General features: G+C 37.5%; 1 protein-coding gene across 5 annotated transcripts in view; it reads left to right on the forward strand.

Annotated features, from left to right (window-relative positions):
* LOC145992131 (E3 ubiquitin-protein ligase rififylin) overlaps window positions 1-21,431 on the forward strand; it is a 122,474-nt gene that overhangs the window by 98,106 nt on the left and 2,937 nt on the right. For 3 of the 5 annotated variants that reach the window (XM_083128385.1, XM_083128386.1, XM_083128388.1), the window contains exons 2-5: window positions 9,129-9,281; window positions 11,313-11,511; window positions 12,946-13,565; window positions 20,886-21,078. In XM_083128385.1, the coding sequence (XP_082984511.1) occupies window positions 9,129-9,281; window positions 11,313-11,511; window positions 12,946-13,565; window positions 20,886-21,078 (1,165 nt within the window). Of the gene's footprint in view, window positions 1-5,016; window positions 5,471-9,128; window positions 9,282-11,312; window positions 11,512-12,945; window positions 13,566-20,885; window positions 21,079-21,431 lie in introns of those variants that run through there. The other 2 variants (XM_083128384.1, XM_083128387.1) reach the window with 2 other exon arrangements.

Genomic DNA, 21,431 nt, shown 5'->3' on the forward strand with positions numbered 1-21,431 from the left:
CCAGACATAAAAAATACATGGACCCCTCAGGTCCTTTGATGAAAATTTACAGTGAAAAAAAACCCAGTAGGTTAACAACACTGTCAATCTACGGTAGTGTTGCCAGATGTAAACAGAGGGCAATAAACCCCCCCCTCATAAAAAGCTACAGTAAAAACCCACAGTCTTGCCAACTCTGCTCTCAAAATGTACATCATAAAAAGCTACGACGAGCGCCACAACCTTGGTGATTTTTTCGGGTAAGGAGTTGGCAACACTGCGCCTTACGAGAGAAATCCATTAAGGCGATCAAGCCCCACATGATGATTCGAGCCCCAATTGAGGGCCCAGTACTCTCTATTTGCCCCTACTAATCCGTAAATCAAGTTGTACCCCCTGTACCCCCCTTGCTAATTTAACAGCAGACGCAAGGTGAAAGAACCTATGTTAAGTTCACCCAATAAAAAAAGTGTACAGTAGACTCGTGATTAACAGAGTCCCGATTAACCGTGGCTCCGGGTAAACCGAAGAAGTGTTTGGAAAACATCGCGCTTCATAACGCAACTCCCTGTTTGTTTATGGAGTCAAGTCACCGTCCGCGCTGCACGTGTTCGTTACATTGTCGGTGTATCCGATTGTTACGGTGGTGTTTAAGTCTGTGTAAGCCTATTATAAGCGAAAAAAGTAATCTTCTCATTTATGTTGTAGTAGTAATAAATAATTACTATACAGTTTTAAGTGTTGTTTCGTCATTTACGACCTATTAGCACATTATCTCCGTATTTTCCGAGTTTTTCCGTATCCGAGGCAATCTCGGTCCCAATTAGCTCGGATAATCGCGTCTACTGTATATTGTTTATAACTTATAGGCCTAAACATTATCTTCCTTACCACAGAAATTCAAACCATTCTAAACTTATTCTACGGGCCTCCCGATGGCGCAGTGGTAGCATCGTCGCCTTGTAATCAAGGGGTCCCGGCTTCGATACCCGGTGGAGGCACAAGTGGTTCGGATCCCACTTTAAACTGTAGGTCCAGTCCCGATTAGCCTTACTGTGCATAAAGTGAACTTAAAACACCACCAAATCAAATAAACTTATTCTACTACATTGTGGTTGCTACTAGTTAGTTCATTGACCTAAGTTCTTGGAAACCTCTTTAAGGAGATGAAAATTGTTTAAAATGTGTGTGGAACGATGGAATCAGATTTGCTCTCAGACAATCACGCTGCAGACGAATGCTCCTTTGCGTAAGGGAGGGGGGGGGTACACTTTTCTAAAGAAGTGGTCGCGTCGATTCGAAGATAAGATACAAATCTTCATCAGAAGAGTATATGACTGATCCCATTTTCTTTTGAATATTTAAAATGGAATTTTCCAAAACAAAATACTTACACGAACGAGACGAGACACTACAGACCAACTTGGGGGTACAATGTACTGCTGTACCTCACCCATATTTATCATAACTTTGTAAGAGGGTGTTCGGAAAACTATACTTAAACCTACTATATATTAATAAGAGATTTTGAAAATAGAGTCGCGATTAGCCTATCTGAGCATGAAGTGAATCTAGAGTAAGTTTTAATAACTTCTGAGTGGAAACCGAAACAAAAATAAACACAAACATGAACGAGAAGGACCTCGCCACACAGGAGACGAGATAGGCTGTGACAATTCTCGACTCATCGCATCGCGATATTATTCCTAGGTGAAATGAAATTTTTCCTAGACATTTAAACAGGGTTCAATTTGCGATATTATCAGAGGAGGGGGGAGGGGATTATTTTTACCTATGTATTCGGTATACTTATAATTGGACATTAATCACTTAAAATCTAATTTTGGTATCGAATGCAACACAAACACAACGCCATTTTAAGTTATACCCTAAAGTTAAACTGTAAGAAAATTACATTAGTCAGATGAATGCACGAGATAAATGAAACTCACTGCAGGTTCTATTGGTAGATTTTGGATTGGATTCGCAAGGTCTTTGAGTGAGATGGGAATGTTTGATTGATTTATTTGGTTTATTTTACTTCGCATATCTGCCACTTTTAGCTAATCGCAAAGATGAGGATGGGTGATGATATGATGAAATTGATGAACACTCACATGCCCAACCTGGGACCTCTGGCGTCAAAGCGCGCTATGCTAACCGATGCTAACCCCCTCCGCTACGGAGGCCGGCGAGGTGGGAATGTGTTTTGGATTTTCTTTGTAGATGCGAAAATCTTTAACTGTGACGTGCACATGCTTTTGCTTATATTAAAGTTTACCTTTTCACATAAACGAGAAATTGACATGTCACCCTAAAACACACGCATGTATCTGCATTTAATACTACTCTATACGAAAAGAAACCTTGGGCGGTTCTTTTATTGTCCACCAAAGATTGAAACGAAAAAAACAACTTTTGAGCGTATGCCTTTCCTTGCTTCCTCTGACATCTGAAGAATTTCGGTTTTGTACATGTAATGATAGTACTTTCAGTGCTTGAAGAGCACAAACAAATAAATGCTTTGTCAAATATTTCACAAATATTTCAAAGTTAGACTTTTTACGAGTTGATCGGGAACCATCTCAACTCATTTTTTTTGTTTTTTTAATACAACGCCCTACAGATGTCTGAGTAAATACCAAATTCTAAAAGACATTGGATGTGGTACACATCTGCCATAAATTGTTTAAATATATTTTTATGCGTAGCTATGGGAATTTAAAATTAGAATGAACTCAACTGGAACTCTATAAGTATGATATATTCAATAATGTGGTTTCTATATCCAGTGGGTGGGAGATGATTATTCCTGGTTGGGGTGGCTCAAGATCCTCCTCACCCCTTTTAATCTCAACCTGCATTAAAATAAATAGATGTATCTTTGTTCGCAATTTTCACATTTCGAACTCCTGAGTTTCCGTTCCGTTAAATTCAAATAAGCCCAGAACGAAGTCCAGAGCTATATATGTTTCAGAATTGTTATCTGGTTTTAAAATCTGTTAAAAAAAACATAAATTCTAAGAAAAACAAAGAAAAAAATAGTTATGCAAATTTTGCATTAAATAACAGGACATTCGTGTGTGCTGTTCTAAAATAGAATATTTCCCATGTCTTCACTATACCTAAGTATCAAGGACGTATTTAGGAGGGGGTCCGGACACTTCCCTGAAAGACTTACCAAGAAGTAAAAGTAAATAATCAAAATATAATTGTTTAGCATTTGTTATATAATCGATGGTTATTTCCGCTGAACTTATTGGAAGGCAATGAATTTGACTCATACGGCTTTGAAAGGTTCCAAAGATTTATGCACACAACTAATGATAATATCCATAAAATATTAATCAGAAACTGTACTTTTCGTTAATTTGATCTAACTTTTGTTTGTTATTCAATAAATATTCAATTATTTTTCTATTTGACATTAAATTCCTTGCCAGGGCAGTTGTTTTTATGCAAATCTTGGCGATCTTAACTACATGCAAGCTAGATGCTGTTATATCTCTATTCTTTTACTACGTATATTTTACCTATTCACGTAATAACAACAATACAATATTAATTAACTTACATATTTAATTAAATTAAATATAATTATTATTATTATTTATTATTATTATTATTGTTATTATTGCAACACTTGGTTGGACCCACCGAAATGTATTTCTAGGTGCAGTAGTATGTGTGTTTATATATATATGGGACGCTGAATTTTGTACCCCCCCAAATGAAAAACGTTCCTGCGCCACTGAAGATAATCAATAAAAGGCACCTCTGAAATCCCAAAAAAACTATGGCAAGAATCTTTCCAGCTAATGCGTGACTTTTGTCCTTGACTGGCCCAGCCTCTTCCTTTTTCCGCCACTCCTTGCTGGCTTGTTTTGACTCTGGTGTGTAGTGGTGGACCCAAGTTTCATCACAGGTGACACGACGATGCAAAAATTCATTCCCTTCTCTCATAACGAACCTGGAGCCTTTGAGAGATTTCCAGTCGAACCTTTTTCTGCTCCTCAGTGAGGAGGCTTGGGATCCACGTCGAAGCGATTTTTCTGTAGCCCAAGGTCTCATGAATGATCGTGTGAGCACTACCATAACTTATGCCCACTGCAGATGAAATTTCACTGACTGCCAAGCGACGGTCACCTTCAATCAAGTCCTGAACAGCCTGAATGTTTTCTTGAGTGATGCTTTTCCTTGGCCGCCGTTGATGTCTTTCATTTTCCACAGTTTCCCGTCCTCCCAAAAACATGTTGTGCCATTCATACACACGGGTCTTTGAAAGGGTGGACTCACCAAACTGTGCTTGAAGTCTGGTCAAAATTTCACTTGGTTTTACCCCTTCGTTTGTAAGAAATTTGATAATGATGCGTTTCGCAATGGACGGGTGTACCTCCTGCTCACTCATCGTGCTACTGACTGATGTTACAAGTTGACAAGGACTCCAGGGAAGGAACAGACTCCAAATACACCCACTATCATCACCTCAAGGCCACAGGACTCCACCACACTTTTCCTGCAATTAAGAAATAAATTCCCGTTTTATTTGATTGACCCACGTACAATTTTTCTTTTCTCTCTACGCCACTGACAGGAACTCTTTTTAGAACAACTCACTCATTCAAATACATGTATTTCGCCAAAACACACGACTAATCTTTTGACGTCATCGGGTTGCGGCCCGTATACGGAGTATACACGAAGACACGAAGTACACATCCCGGAGGCCTCGAATCAAGCCAGGCAAAAACATACAAGGTCGACCGGATACTTTTGAGTTTTCATTTATCGAGAGTTTATGTACAAGTGTTGGCTACATTGATTGACAGGCCTTGCTATGATTATCATTATTCTATATACAGCGTTTTCACGCAATATAAAATATTAATTATATAGGACTGTAAGGGATAACACATTATAACTGAAAATACTTAAACTTTTAATTTTTTCTAGTATTTAGTGAGAGCTTCTGTTAAGTTGACTGGTACCCATTATGATTGTAACCTTTGAAAAGACAATCGCACTGTGCAATACGGCCCCTCCTTGCGTGTGACGAGGGGAGAAAGGTTCAGTGAATATGGAAGAACCTCTCTTTCCCCTCTTTCCGGGAAAGAGGTACTATAAGCAAGTCATCATATTTCGTCACCAGTTGTAGTCGTCATTATTATAAATCGTTTAATGTTATTCTTGTGCAAAGTTCATAGTTCTTAAATCGAGAAAGTTATATTTTCTAATCTCGCCCTCTGTCGCAATGTAACGGTTCTTGCGATCTAGTGCCATAGAGAAGCCGCGCCAGGAGCAAGGGGAATGTTTTGTTAATTATGATGGTGTGAAATCTGCACGAGCTTGTACGTTTCAGCATTTTATACTTGGAGGCATGGCATCATACGATCGAAATGATGACTTACTCGGTTCATGGAGTAACATTGGACGAGACATAAGCAATAAAGCTGAAAATTTTGTAAGAAATGTTTTTAGTGAATTTGAGAGGGTACGTAAAATATCTCGTTTATCGATTTAAATTTGTATTTCGTTCAGTAGTAACATTTGTAGTGCGCTAGTGCTTTCACCCTCCAAACAAATAGTAGTTTCCTGCATTTAAGCTCTTTTTACATTGTGATGGCTATGCCTGATAATGTTACCTAATCACTAGGCCTCGGATATTTAGGTTCTTAGAAAGTGTGCTTTTAGTTTACTAAAATAGGTTCTAAAAATCTTAAATTGGCTCGAAAAATGCTGAAATAGGTTCCAGTAAACTTAAAATACTGATGGTAGTTACAATCGTTAAAAAAAGTTCCCAAAGAACTACAAAATCTTAATAGGTAGATATATATAACAAGTGAATACTAATTCTCTAATCAAATTTTCATTTGTAGACATCATTGTCATATATATATCAACAAATTATTGCAATACTTGTGCTGTTAGCAAAAGTTATTTGTTGTATGAAGATTGCATTACATATGTATTACACTGTCTATTGCAACTTGAGGTTGCTTAATGACAATAAAGCAGTCTATTCTATTATATAATTTACTGTATGATGTTATCCACAGTCAAGCTCTGCCTTTAGTCTGTGGGGATCATCTTATGTGCCAAAAATGGACTTTCAACAAAAACATGGTCAGTGGTGCAAATTTTAATGCTGAAACATTACTTCAGAAGACGTGAATGCCACAAAGCACCAAACTGACATGGAAACTTCGATACGGTCCCAACGGATTTCTTCATTTTTACACAAGAAACTTGATTGATTGATTGATTTAGTTTATTTTACTTCGCGTTTTGTGCCTCTTGGCTAATTTGCGAAGATGGGGATGAGTGATGAAATTGATGAATGGACATTCACAAACAACCAAGCCCGACCGGGATTCGAACCCGGGACCCTTGGCGTCGCAGCGCGATGTGCTAACCACTCGGCCACAGGGTCGGGCTACACAAGAGACTACTTACGGAAATGAGTTCTGTAACGTTTAGAAGTTCATGTAGGTCTTTTCTTTCATCGTGGAATATATTTCACCGGAAAATCATGTATTTTTGAACAGAAATATCTGTGATGCACAATTTTCGTTCCTTTCATTTCCTTGCACTAACTGAATGTTGCAAATGTTTGATGATGTAACTCCCCATCAGTGTTTCCAACCACACCTTTTTTTTTCCAAGAAGATTACAATTTTAACTATGTTTGCCTAACGTAACCTAACCTAACCTAACCTTGCAGTGCATGGTTCGTGGGGCTATCTGTGAATGATTTGAGGGACTAAGCGTGCATGGTTCTTGGGGATTTTTCGGTTTCTTGGGCTATCTGTGAATGGTTCGTGAGGATTTTTCAGTTGACAAGGTTGGAAACATTGCATACCCAGTGATGATGTATCACACTAGTCAAGCTGTCTCGCCATATTGTGTCTTACGGAAGTGAAATAAGGAACAACAATAATTACTCCTCATGTCACAAATTGAAATTATTTTCGTGAAAAAAGCAAAATACCACCTTGAAGAATCTTACGTAAAATGACGAAAGAAACAAGTGAGAGGTGTTGGGACCATACCGAAGTTTTACTCTGACATAAAAGTGAGCAAGACTGCATGTGCCAGACGTTGGTACTCTGGAATGTGCAGGTAACAGTGGCACCAAACATTTTGTTTTTTGTTTGGAGCTTTGAAAAAACATCATTGGCTTGGAGGGAGGGAAATATACAGAAAGTGTGTTTCGAATATTTAGTCATTGAAGGATTTCGTCACAAATTGGAGCAAATACCCCTGTGCTATCTAAAAATCCTGTAAAATCTTTAAAAAAATATGTAAAGACCAAAAAGGTTTGATTGATTTATGTGAATAAACCTACAATAGGTTCCAACAAGCAAAATAGGTTATTTTAGGCACTATAAAACTGCATCAATTGTTGAGTTTTTTAATCAAATGCTGACCTAACTTATTTCTTATTTACGTGCAAAGGAAGAAAACAGGCTGAAAACCTAATATCCGAGGTCTACTAATCATCCAAATCTAAACAAGTTTTTTTTTGTGCTTTCTTGAATATTTAAAATGATGCAACAATTGTTACCATTTTGTTTTACTATTTGATGTGCTAGTAAATGTAGTGTGACAGTAACGTCCCACAATTTGAGTATGTATTATCACAATAGGTTCGAGATGAAATAAATATATACCAAATGTGATGAAAAATGCTTGAGAGAATGTGCATTTTTCCAAGACATTTACAGACAGTATATGCTGGTACACAACTTGCACAGATTACAACCCCTGACCACTGTATTCCTGTAGTTTTTTTTTTCTATGCATGTGTATTTTGAAGAAAATTCATAAGGATTTCTATCATGGTTGTGTTATGGCCCTCTTTGGTTACTAATTTCTGTAATGCAGTGTTTTAAATTATTGTTGGCTTTTCTGCTTCCAGAATGTCAACATTTGAGCCATATCTTTTTCTGTGTGTGTATATACACAAGCATTCAACTGTGATGAGTGTAAAGATCTTGTCACTGATATAGTCATAATAGTGTTACATAATATGTCCACTTTTTTCTCTCCACACTTCAGAGCCAGAGTTCGAAAATTAAGGGTTTGCATAATTATTTTTATAAGTTGTATGATAGAATGAGAAATGCATATAGCATATTAGAAATGAATGTGGAAGTAAGCTTGGAGTTTGTAGAAGCTAATTTGCATGATTTAATGTCTCAGCAATTATTATTGTATGATAAAGTAGGTTGCATAAGTGACCCTGATCAATTCTTCACATGAGGGAAGTTAAAGAGAGAGGAAAGTTATAAGGCAATAAAATGAAACCTAACCATCCTAGCACACTCAAAATGGGGTCTGCTGACCAACTGTACACCCTGAAAAGATTTTTGACTTTTTTTTTTAATATGCAGAGTTCGATATTTTACAATGCCTGGAAGTTATTTCAACACACACAAACCACAAATAACTGAGATATTTAGCCCTGAAGTGTGACCATGGCACATTCAATACCTTGCATCGTGAGCCTCTATCACTTTTTAAAAAGTAATTCTCATTATACACATAAAAAACATATGTAAGTTTGAAAAATAATGTACAATTAGTGTCACCATAATACTTAACACTCCTAACAACAGTAGCATGCCCAGGATTTTAAAAAGGGAGTGAGGGGGGGTAAGGACTTACTTCAGTAGTGAACCATCATTTTGCAATCTTTTCCTGCCTTTGACATTCTTTTTTTGGGTGGGCTATGACCCCCCTCCATAAAATTACTGTCCCCATAAAACCCAACACTCTTTTAACTTAACAACTTCATTTTTGTCACTTTTTAATTCTATAAATGTTCATGTTTATGATTCCCTACCCCCCTTCCCACATCCCCTAAATGTGTGTTCATGGCATGGTGCCATGCATGGGGAACTTTAACTTTATGATTCATCAAATCAGCCCTGAAATGTAACCACCAGAGGTACAATTTCTCATATCCCAGACCACTTTCAACACTTTTTAAATAAAATTTTGTTACACATGCACAAAAAATGTAAAAGTAACACACATACATAGCTTGAAAATGTGCAGTTCCCACTACGTATATTAACTAAACTAAGTTTGTTGAAGTGTGTGATCCTTGCAATAAATGTAATTATACTTTTGTCTGTCTGTTAAAGGATTTTACAAGACCTGATCTAATGGGTGGGAGCAATATCTTCAACTGCCGCCGCAGCACCGTGGGCCCTGATCCATCCTGCGCGAGGGCTGAAGAGGCCAAAGTGATGGCATGCGAGGCATGTTCTGCCAGGTTCACAGTTTGGAAAAGGAAGGTAAGTGTCTAGTGTAATGTCAGTGTTTGTATGAATATTAGGACTGAGTTACAGTTACATAAGTGCATCGGACTTAGTTACATAAGTGCGTCATGAATTTTTAGGTGCTAAAAACAGTGAAAAATATTTTATGTTTGTACTACAAATTGTAAAATATTTTGTAACATGATCTTGTGGCCATATTACATGCAGAAAGCTCCAATCCCCGTGAGCTATATTGAACAATCATGTTATCTGTTCTTGGAAAGAATCAGTAAAGTGAAGATACAGTGGAACCTTGATTTTACATGTTTCTGGGGACAAAGCTTAAAAAAAAACATTAAAATGCAGAAAAATGTAAAATCGAAAAAAATTATAATATTTTGCTATCTTGGGACCATCAAGATTAAATGTATAATGCGGAAAACTGTAAAATCTGAGAACGTAAAATTGGGGTTGCACAATATAGGACTCCATGTTACTTCCAACTCTTTGAAGTGGAGATATGTCGATCTGACTCAAAATAGAGCTAGCTCGTCTGAGAAGTTTACGTTCCTCTGGTTCTCATATGACGAATTGTTGGTAACCCTGCACGAGTTTTTCTGTTGGCATGTCAACAGAGTTGCACCTGTGCAGTACACCTTATTGCATGTAGCCTACATGCTTTGAGAAATGTCTTAATGTTTGAGATAAAGTGATGTTGGATTTCTGACCAGATTGGCTGCTGTTGCAAAATCATTTTTCCATATTGCAATTTAACTGAACTTTCTGCATTGAAAGCATCTACATGTAATACTACCATTCAACATGTTTACATATTTACACCTAATAGTTCATAATTTCATTTATGCATGCCCTGAGTATTTTATTTTCACATTCAGATTATAAGACCTTATAGCCTTGTATACACCTGCCAGTCTTGTGGCATCACTTGCAATGTAATAACAGAGCCTTTGCAACAAAATTATTGTGACAAAGCCATAAAACTGCATTCCAGTTGGCTGGGATAATAATTTGATTTTCAAAGAGGCCTCCATGGCTGCCATACTCTTTCTTCCACAGTAGTCACAGAAGATCACCCAACACAAGATTAGGTTGATGTTGTGTACAGTAGTACGTGTCTTAAGTGATCTAATACTGAAAAGTCCACTTTACATGCCATATGTTAGCCTAACCATGTGCAAAGTGCATTAAGCTTTACAGAAGTTCTTTCCATGCATTTCAAAGCTGTGGAGTCCTTGATGTAACATTGTTGCCTTGTAATCAAATCCCAGTTGTGGTGCACAGTAATTCGGATCTTACTGTATACTGTAGGTTCAGTCCCACTTAGCTTGTCTGAGCATAATGTGGACTTAAAACCATCATGACAAACCATTCTGTCAAGTGATACATCAACATGTGGGTTAGCTATAATCTTGCAAGTTGTCCATGTCAAACAGTGCACCAAAGTTATATTTCGGATGCCAATCCAGCATAGGGCAAATCCTCTCATAGCAGTCTGTCTTGAGACGACAATAAAACAAGAATAGCTACTCACTGGGAAGCATGGATGCTTACATAAGCTACTTTCCAGATCATGATTGCTCTGGTAGTTACACTTAGTGAAGCATTTAAGTATGGTTAGTTAAACGATGCTTCAAACTTCTTTCCACAATCGTTTCCAGTATTCTAAAACTCACAAAAAAAAATATCTTAACAAAACTTGCAAAAATCATAAACATTCGGAACCCAGTTCGAACTCTAAATATTCTGCTACTTTCACAGATTCTCTGTACTGCATTCAGTGGTGTAGTCATCTCCTTTGTCCCCAATTCAGTTTAAGAAAAATCTAAAATTTTCTTTAAAGTCAGATTGGCGTCCCATAAAATATTCTTACTTCCTTAACTGATTGTATTCTTCATGTGTTCCCAACATAAATCCCTTTTATCCTTTGTATTTCTGACAAGACTTGGCACATTTTATTTAAGAACTGCCTTTAATGCAATTAGTATCAGTAGAAATTATTTATAGCGGTACTTAATTGTCTTATGGAATTATTGTTTTTGTCTCCAGAAACAATGTTCCTACTGCCTTTATTTCTACTGTGGTGGCTGCCTCATGAAGACAGTTGCCAGAGACAGGAAGCTGATTTGTATGCGCTGCCAAATTTTCATGCGGAGGCCTCTTACGAGAACAGACCTGCTGAATCTGAAGATCAAGGATTTGCAGTGGTTCCTGATGTCCAAGCACATTTCCATGAAAGGATGTGTTGGTAAGCATTTTTTATTTTGTTTTATAATGTCCACTAGAATGCAGTGAGGGCTTTTTGCTCGAGCATCTAATAGTTAGCATGGACGATCCTTTGCCGTTTCCTGCCTCTGGCTGGGTCAACATAGAAGTCAAGTCTCCATTTTTTTCTGGTTTTCCACCACTCCTCTGTTTCAATCGTGTCCTGTACTCCTAACATTCTCCACCACTATCTGCTCTTTCTGCTGACATCTTGGTCTCCCCTTTGGCCTTACTCCCACTCCTTGCGCATTGCTCTTAGTGGCACTCTTACTGCACCCACCCTCCTCATGTGTCCGAACCATCTCATCTGTGCCTGATCTATTCTGTCCTGAATGCTAGATAGCGTACGGAATTTAGAGCTTCTTCACTCAAGGCAAAACTATCAGTATACACTCGAAGCCCAGTAGTGCATGTATAACCATAATTTGTCTGTGGTAGTGGACCCTTAAATATGGATTGTGACGTGAAATTGAAAATTAACTGAACATAGTCATCATCTGTTAAAATATAGTTTAGTCTATCTTACCAATACATAGCGATATATGAAAAGGAAATAGACGATTATGGGCTGAAACTACCAGGAAAGATTTTTGATACATATTTATACGATTACCATCACATTAAAATATTTGATTCTATACACTCAATCATGAGAGTCTCCTACAAGTAGGAGCGAGCGAAAGTGGCCTAACGCAGTACTCTAATGTGTACAGTAGTTCAATTGTATTCCAAGATCTGCTGCAGATAATGGCAAGACTTTATGTGAATAAAACATAAGCTTTTTCAAACAGTCTTCATTAGATAAATAATAAGATGGATGCTAAGTCAAGTTTTGCACTATCTATAAGCTGCTTTTCATTTACATAAAGCGTAATTGATAAATTATTCACACAAGATATGTTTTTATAAAAGAAAAATCTGCCTCCCTGTCTGTATTTCAGGGCCATTATTAAGCACAATTGACGGTTAATTTAACTATGCAATAATGTAACAAGTGAGGACAGTGGATTACTAATGTATGTCTGTATATGTGAACGATTGTATCACTCAATAAACAGCAAATCAGAAGTACATATAGCATTACTGGCAGATGTATCAAATTTTGAGTTATTTTCCTCAAAATTTAGTACACCTTGGGAATTTTAGCTACTGGTTCATTCCAACTGGATCTTTACAGTTCATAAATACACCATTTTAGGTGTATTTTACAAAGTGAAGAGGTTGTAACATTTAGAGAATTAGAACATTTTTTTTCGGGTTACCAGCCAGGCTAATTCAACATTAGTGTCCAGAATACTTCCTCGAATCACGTCACCAGAAAAGCTACAATTCCTAATTTAAAGAAGTGTCTGTATTTTTATAAATTGTTTTCAATAACAGGTATAATTAATTGCAGACAACCTGCTTTCCTTTACAGAAAAAAGTGACCTGATAGATTTAATATTACGCCATGTAAACCACCCACCTGGTTATGAGCCTCCGTTTGCAGGAAGAGCCCGAAGATTCTCCGATCCCTCGGCAGTTCCGAGGGCTCAACAAGATCCAAGCTTCTCCAACTCACCAACAGCATACAGTTACGTTGGTTCCCAGATACCTAGTGACTATGTGAGACTTAATCCTGGCGTAAGCACAAGTAGTGATCCGATGTGGACACGTGGGGACGAGAACATGGGACCGAGATATACTCCACCTGGAAACGACGACGATCGGTCTCGCTCGAGTAGGCCTGAAAGTAGAAGCTCCGGAGAAGAAACGAGGGAGGATGTCTCAGACTGTGATGTGGAAGAAGGAAGTGACGATGGTGCAGAGGAGATCGTAGAAATAATGGACAGGCAAAGTGCGGAGCAGAGTGTAGAGGAAAGTAGTGCTGAAGAAGAAGAAGATGAAGAAGAAGTGCAAATGAGTGCAGAGCGGTGTGAGGTGATTGAACTCAGTAGTAGTGATGAGGAATCTCAGGAAAGGATGGAAAGTGCTCCCAACGTGGAACCCCTTATTGAGGAAGTGGAGGAAGAGGAGGAGAAAACTGCCAATTCTCAGGTAACTTGTCTAAATGTCCATGTTATGGCTGAGCAGATATGAATATTGAGGGGTAGACAAAACTAAAGATAATGTAGGCACCAGCCCCATTTTCTATGGAGCAGTTTTTTTTTTTTTTTGCCCCCAAGTACAGAAATACAGACTTTAGAAAGCATGAATCCAACTAAGATAAAGCTACACATTTTGAAATGTGACCTTAAACAATCTAATTTATTAATTAATACGAGATTTGATTAAAATAAAAAAATCTTGTACCTCACTGTCCCCTCTTTAAATATCAGTTGCGGAGGGCAGGAATATACTTCTTCAGCCATTCTGCTTACGGAGTGGTCATCCTAAAGAAGGCTCTACCAGTAACATCATAAATAACTATGCAATACATTCTAAAGTAAAAATCACGAACCTTCCGACCCTCTGTAAACAACCCTATCACTTCGAGTAACGTATCACTCCGCGCCAGCTGTTCGTGAATGGTGCGGCAATCATATGCTGCTCACTCGCAACCTTTAATTTTACGTAACATGGAAAAACGTATTCTTCTTTTAACTGATAATCTACACATTGAAGTATAATAAATTTTCTACAAGTGATTAAATACGTGTTCTTGTTCAAGAATGAACATATTTTTCTACGCCAAAAGTCCATTTATCTGACACTGGGTTAACAATCCCCCCTTCCCCCCTCCTCTCTCAGTATGACAGCGCCAAAGTTATACAAGAGAGTGAGAGATTCGTTTCAGTAAATTCAAGCCTTTATTGCCCAACATTGTTGAGATGTAGAGTATTGTTTTCTCCTTTGTGCAACAAATATACCGCCAGTTTTAGCAGAAGCTAAACAAAGATAAGCAGGGGGATGAAAATAGATTGTTTATCTTTCTCTCGGTTTCTCGTGCACAAGAAGGCGATAATAAGCGCATTATTTACGCACGTCTCATGCAAGTAATGTATTTTCTTACCTTGATTCAGCAGTTCCTTTTTGAACTTGAGGCATTTTCGGCGCTAGACATCATCCTGTCAGAGTATGGTCTGTCAAATTTGCTTCCCAAAAAGGAACTCAACGTGGCACAAGAGGCGATTTAACGCCGACTGCTAAAATTGGGAAGATCGTCATCAATCATTACTATCAACATCTTCCCCACAGTGCACAGGATGGCTCTTTGATTGAAAGAATACGAAAGCACCTCGCGTTGTATTGCGCTTATCTCAAAATCGGTGTACTTGTTTATACGAGCAACAACGTGTTTTTTTCACGGGACTGACAACTTGACCGGTCGTTTTCCTTTCTTTCACCGCACCGAAAACACAAAGACGCAGACACACAATTACACTTGGACACCAACTTCACTGCTTGCTCAGGATAGCACCGACACAACGTCGCATAGACGTTAAGAACAACCTGCTTCTTACCACTTTTCAAATGGCTTTATTTCCGAATGACTACTCTGAAAACACGGGAGACCTTCCTGCACGCATGGAAGTCGCCATGTTCGAAACTGGCGCTATTTTCTTGCTGTTCACGTGATCGATTGTAATTTATATAATAATCACGTATTATTGTTATAAATAGAAACCTTTAATGAAAATATATTTTAAAATGTATAATCCAATGTAATTTACACGTTTATCTTCCATTACCGTACTTTCATAGAACGGACTACATGATGCGGAAGAAATCCGTTATTAGTCTGTTGCCAACCTCAATACTTCTCACTAAGTCAAGTACAGAAAACGGAAGTGGTATGTCGGCATATGATAGTGCGATTTCACATTGTCAGTGACGATCCTCCGGGATGGGGGAGGGGGTGGGACGAAGGAGTCTGTCTATAATTCAGAGGTGTTCACCATCCGGATGGTAACATCCTCACACTCCGGAATACTTTTGTGGGTGAAGGAGGGCAGGCCGTAGTGTGAGGGAGGTTGATTTAAAATGAACACCTCTCAACAAGAGAGAAGAAAAATGTGACAATATTTAAAAATTCACCCGCAAATATGCATTTTATTTTATATGTAGCGTACAATAAAATGTGACTGCCTCAAAATATTTCAGTATTCTAGTCTTCTTTCCCCACTTTTATGCTTCTCTAAGTTGGCGTGTTAGTTTCCCTTGGTGTCTTTCTGCGTAATCCATCATTTTTGAACAGGATGAAAAGGACATACGAGTGTGTTTTTGGATGAAGTAACTTTAGATATGTTGAAGTACACTCTGGAGGATACTGGAATGTGTGGCATTGAGGTGTAGATCGACCACGCTGTGACACGCACATTTGTCATTAGTTACGAGATGATGACGAATAGGTGATATTTGAATTCCAAATTAGTTAGCTGTACCCGTGACGGATTGGTTAGCACATCGAGCTATGACGCCAGGGGTCCCGGGTTCGAATCGTGGCCTGGGCATGAATGTTTGTGAATGTCCATTCATCGATTTCATCATATCATCATCATTCATCCCCATCTTCGCAAATTAGCCATAAGAGGCACAAGAGGGGAAGTAAAATAAAGCAAATCAATCAAATCAAATGAGTTAGTTTCATTATTTTATCTAATTAATAATTATTAATTTAGTCAATCAAATCATATGTATTAGCTTACTTTCACTATCTATAATAATAAATCATAACACTTTCAAACATCAAATAAATTTAATGAAGCGACCCTGGTTTTTAAACGTAATTTATCTCAGTGTGTCACATTCTTCTAGCAAGGTTTTTTTTTTAGTAAAATATGAGAGAAAATTAATCCTTTGGTACGGAACAGTCTTACTCCTGGGGATAAGATGTCAATTTTGTATTTGATTTTTTTTAAATTTAGCGTTGCTTTTCTTCCACTTTTGGCTAATCCCGACAATGAGAATGAGTGATCGTCAGATGAAATTGATGAAGGGACACTCACAAATAACACCCATGCCGGGATTCGAGCCAGGGAACTTCGGTGATGAGTCTGAAAGTCGGCCACCAGGCAAGATGTACATTTTTTTTTTTACATACATTCATTAACTTTCAACAGGTCATCAGTGATACACTGCTTATTCCGCGTCTGTTGTCAAATGGAAATGTTTTTACACCTTGTAGGCTATGTGGATTATTTTTTTTTCATAAGTTTGCAGCACTGTTAGGGTACACGTGCTTTTGTTTACAGAAGGTCTGAAGTTCTATGATTCTCACTTTAATAATATGGATTTATATATGGCCAACTACCATATCACTGCAGATTTTAAAATTGACCTAGCAAACAGTACAAAAATTTATAATTGCATGTTTATTATTATGATTTGATGATGTACATGATACAGAAAACACGCTGTACTCATTATTTTTTTTTTTAAAAAAAAGGAATCAAAATTAGTGTAAGTGAACTATATATAATTGAGAACTGGGTTTGAAAAATAAGGTACCGTGGTAACGACACCCTGTATTTGTCAACCTCTGCTAATACTCTTTAATTTCCACCGGTACATGAATATTATACATTGTGAACCCTAATGTTACATTCCCAAAGTTTTCATTTTCCTGCATTTTAAGTTTTTTCATCTTGGTCCCCTGAACAACGTAAAATCGAGGTTTCACTCAGTTTCTAGTTATTTACATTAAAACATTGCTTATTTATTGTGTCAACAATATTGTTGGTGACCTTAACTTTTCATATTTATGATAGCACTGAAAACATTGTTTGCCAGAAAGTGATATGTTGATAGAATGATAACTGTGAAATAGTGCGATTTTTTTTTACCCCATTTTCTGTACATAGCAAAAAATGTCACAAAAATGGAAAATTTGGAGCAGTGCAAGTTAATGATAATACTCTAGCTAGAAAATGAATGATTTGAAGTTAATGTTGTTCTCACGATGGTCACACCAAATTGCAATAAATGGATCTCTGCATTAGACCATGTTGAGATCAGGGGTGCCCATCCCTCTAAAACCCTGGACTTAATCCCCCCCAAATTATTTTGATTACTATATTGTAATAATTTGAACGCAATAGTCAAGTAGTCTACAGTTATATCTTAAAATGTTTTAAATTTCCAACAAAGTTATCCCACTGACTGGTTACATACTTCATTTGAAATGTCAAAAAATAAATTATGTAAGAACTGTGCTTGAGGATGGGGAATACATTTTAAAAAGTCCACAACTTAATGATAAGATGGAAAAATCTAATTGGGCACACCAATTCTTCATCCTGCAGTTGTCTTAACCAAAATTTGTTTGTTCATGCAACTAATTCAAGAATTGTTTCATATCGAATGGAGCTGTAGATAGTGAAAATATGTTTATAGTAAAAATTATTATTTTAGCAATTCAATCAAAATTTTCTGTGAAAGAGTATGGAAGCCATGGAGGTCTCTCTGAAAATCATAAATTATTATCCCAGCCAACTGGAATACAGTTTTATTGCTTTGCCACAATAATTTTGTTGCAAAGGCTCTGTTAGTACATTGCAAGTGATGCCACAAGACTGGCAGGTGTATACAAGGCTATAAGGTCTTATAATCTGAATGTGAAATAAAATACTCAAGGCATGCATAAATGAAATTATGAATATCTCAGGGCATGCATAAATGAAATTATGAATATTTATAATAGAGCAACATCGTTAAAATGCTGCATTGCAGGAAGAACTTGCACAGTTAAGTCCAGTGAGTAGACTGGATGGGGAATAAATTCGAAGTGAAATTCGTGCAATTCTGCCATTGCCATAGCTCATTTCCTGTTGAAAATGCACGTTTTATGCTCTTATGAAAGTGGTTATTCAGAAAACTGTCAAACATGTATTTGGCTGAAACTTCGTCACAAGCCATTTGAAGAATTTTGAATTTTTTGAATTTGAATTTAAAATTTTTGGGTGTGTCAGCACTCAGGCTATTTTGCACCCGTCACATTATACAGGGGCCAGCCCCTTATCCTGACAAATGACAACTCTAACGTTGTGTAACTAAAAATCTTAAAAGCTGAGGCTCTAAACGGGCACTCAGCACACACAAGGACAAAAAACAGGACAACACACAAAATTATACTAGCCATAGTGCCAGTCGCCAGAGCCTCGTTAGTCTACAGTCCAGGGTGTACTACATGGAAGTGAGGTTGACTTTTGGACCCCTATGTGGAAGGTACCCCTTAAACCCCGCCATTTAAAGAATGCTACTAGCCAACAGTGTAATTTTTCGTGGTTATTTTATTTGTGTTTATGATTATATCCTTTATGTAAGAATTATATCTGTGGCTGAGTGATGGTAATGTCTCACTTCCTGGTATACAGATTCGTAACACTACCTCCAAAATGCCATGAAATCAATGCAACTTAAATGCGGAAAAGTCTTAATCAGAACCACAGAATAATTTATCTTCTAAACTATAATGTACACATGGCAAATATGACAAACAAGGCATAATAATTCACAAAAAAAAAGGCCCAATATTCTTCACGACCTAAACATTCCCTACGCTTTGTCTGAAGTTCTTCTACCCCCTCCCCCCAAAATGTTTTATCATCCACCGGGACAGAGCCACCCTGTTCCCTATAATCCAACACACATGAAATACACGAAAGGAGGAGTGGAATATTTGAGAAAAAAATACACTAACAAAAAAGAAAATATTATTTCCATGTCTCCCCCCCCCCCAAAAAAAACATGAGCTTCATCTGAAGTCCTTTACACATACATACAAATATATATATAAATAATAGGCAAAGGATCACCAGAAAGGGTATGTAAATCATGTGCTGTTACCTAAAATGTAGTACATATTTTCAAGAGAGGTCAGTTCTGCCTCTTCTGCTCTCATTCAGTACAAAATGAGCAATATTGCAAGCGAAGCGAGGAAGAACATTTTTAGGGTATTTATTTCGAAACTGGCAATAATACTAATTTAATAAAGGGTGAATACTTATTTTCACAGGGCTCAGTGGCGTTTACTCCCAACATTTTCTCTTTTTCCTCGTTCTATACCCACTTTGCCTCACCACTTGTGGCACCCCCTTGTTTTCCCCGATAGCTGCTGCTGTGTGTCTTATTACCATCTCTAACAATCATTCATCCACATTAGTCAAAAGAGGAGGAAAGCAATCTAAAGTAACAAAAATACAAATCCCCCTTTTCTTATTTATCAGTCGGTGCTATAACTTCCACTTCTTTTTCATGTATCCGATGTGACTTTTAGGAAAGAAGGAACAAAGTTGGATGGTTGTGATTATGACTTCCAAATGATCAAGAAAAATGGCAGCCTAAACATGATCAACATAATTTTTAAACCAAAGTGATAAAATGTTTGTTTCCCCCAACTTGAAACTTCAATACCCCTTTACTGTAGAAATTCTGTGCCAATGTAAGACTTAATATTGATATCCAATATCTGGATATTCCCCCTCAAGAATTCCCTGATAATCTAAGACTTAACATTGATATTCAAGAGCTGTATAGTGTCCCTCCTCCCCGAGTTTAATGCTTAATCTCTCCACAAGAATTCACCTGACAATTTAAGACTTAATATGTAAGAGCCGGACATTGACCCCCTCCCAAGTAATACTTATACCCGTAGTTTAGCATTATACAAATTGATTCTTAAATGTTAACAAAGTTCAACTTCTGTCCAATTCTGTATTGCTTATTTAGTCTAATTTCTATCACAGAAAACAAGAGAAACCCCTCCCCCCAAAACCTGTCCGTGGGCACCCCTGGTTCAGATCCCACTTATACACTGTGGGTCCAGTTCTGATGAGTTTATCTGAGCATCAAGTGGACTGAAAACTCTTGACTTGCATCAAAGACGAGAGTACTAACCATTCAGCTATGCAAGTGGTGTAGGGTCTCTATAAAATGTTATTGTAAATGCAGGTTGCGTCATCACCTTGTAATCAAGGGGTCCCGGGTTCGATACATAGTGGTTCGGATCCCACTTTAAACTGTAGGTCCAGGCCCGATTGGCCTTACTGTGCATAAAGTGGACTTAAAACACCAAATCAATCAATCAATCAAAGAACACCCATGCCCAGGCCACGATTCGAATCCTGGACCTCTGTCATCACTATTCTAACGAGTCCATCATAGGAGGTCTGCTTTCATGATGAACACTGTTCAAAGTAGTTAGTATTATAATTGCTTTTAGATTACTTACAATTGCAGGAACTAGTTGGCCTATATCTTATCCGATATCACATAATAAGCATTAAAATAAGCCAGAGTTCCATAAAGGTTTGACTCAAACAACAACAATAAAAGACTCCTTGATGATTACACAAAATATTTACCACTGTATTGGAATTCATATCAAACGTTTGTGATTTCTTCCAAGGTGAAAATATAGTGGTTATTATTTTGTAGGTTTCCTTTCCCACTGACGGCCACCTCACTCTTAAGGACATTAAGCAGATTGGAGACCTTGATGTTCTAACTGTGAAACAGCTGAAAGAGCTGCTTGCCAGTAACCGAGTGACCTACAAGGGATGCTGCGAGAAGCAGGAGCTGTTGGAGAAAGTGAGGAGGTTGTGGACTGATGTGCAACACGGAAAGAAAGGTATGGAGATGGGAAAAGAAAGGAGGGAGAGCTGAATTAATCCTAGCTTACCCGAAGGAGGATTGTTTGAAGGCCTACACATTTTTTTCATCACTAAATCTCAAGAAACTTATTTTGCTATTGAGTCACTGCTTCCTTTGTTGTTTACATGAGTGCAGTTAGATAATAATTACAAAAATTACCATCAAGCTAAATACAAGAACCAATTATTTACTGTTACTTGCACGAGTGTTGCACACACTTTTTTATCATTCACTAAAACTCGAAAAACATTAATTTTGCATCAATGCCTTTTTTATATATGGGTGCAGTTATATGGCGATTATAATAATTATAAAAATACCATTAATAAC

Source organism: Lepisma saccharinum, chromosome 9 (genome assembly GCF_977018435.1).
Source record: "Lepisma saccharinum chromosome 9, izLepSacc3.1, whole genome shotgun sequence".
Lineage (NCBI taxonomy): Eukaryota > Metazoa > Arthropoda > Insecta > Zygentoma > Lepismatidae > Lepisma > Lepisma saccharinum.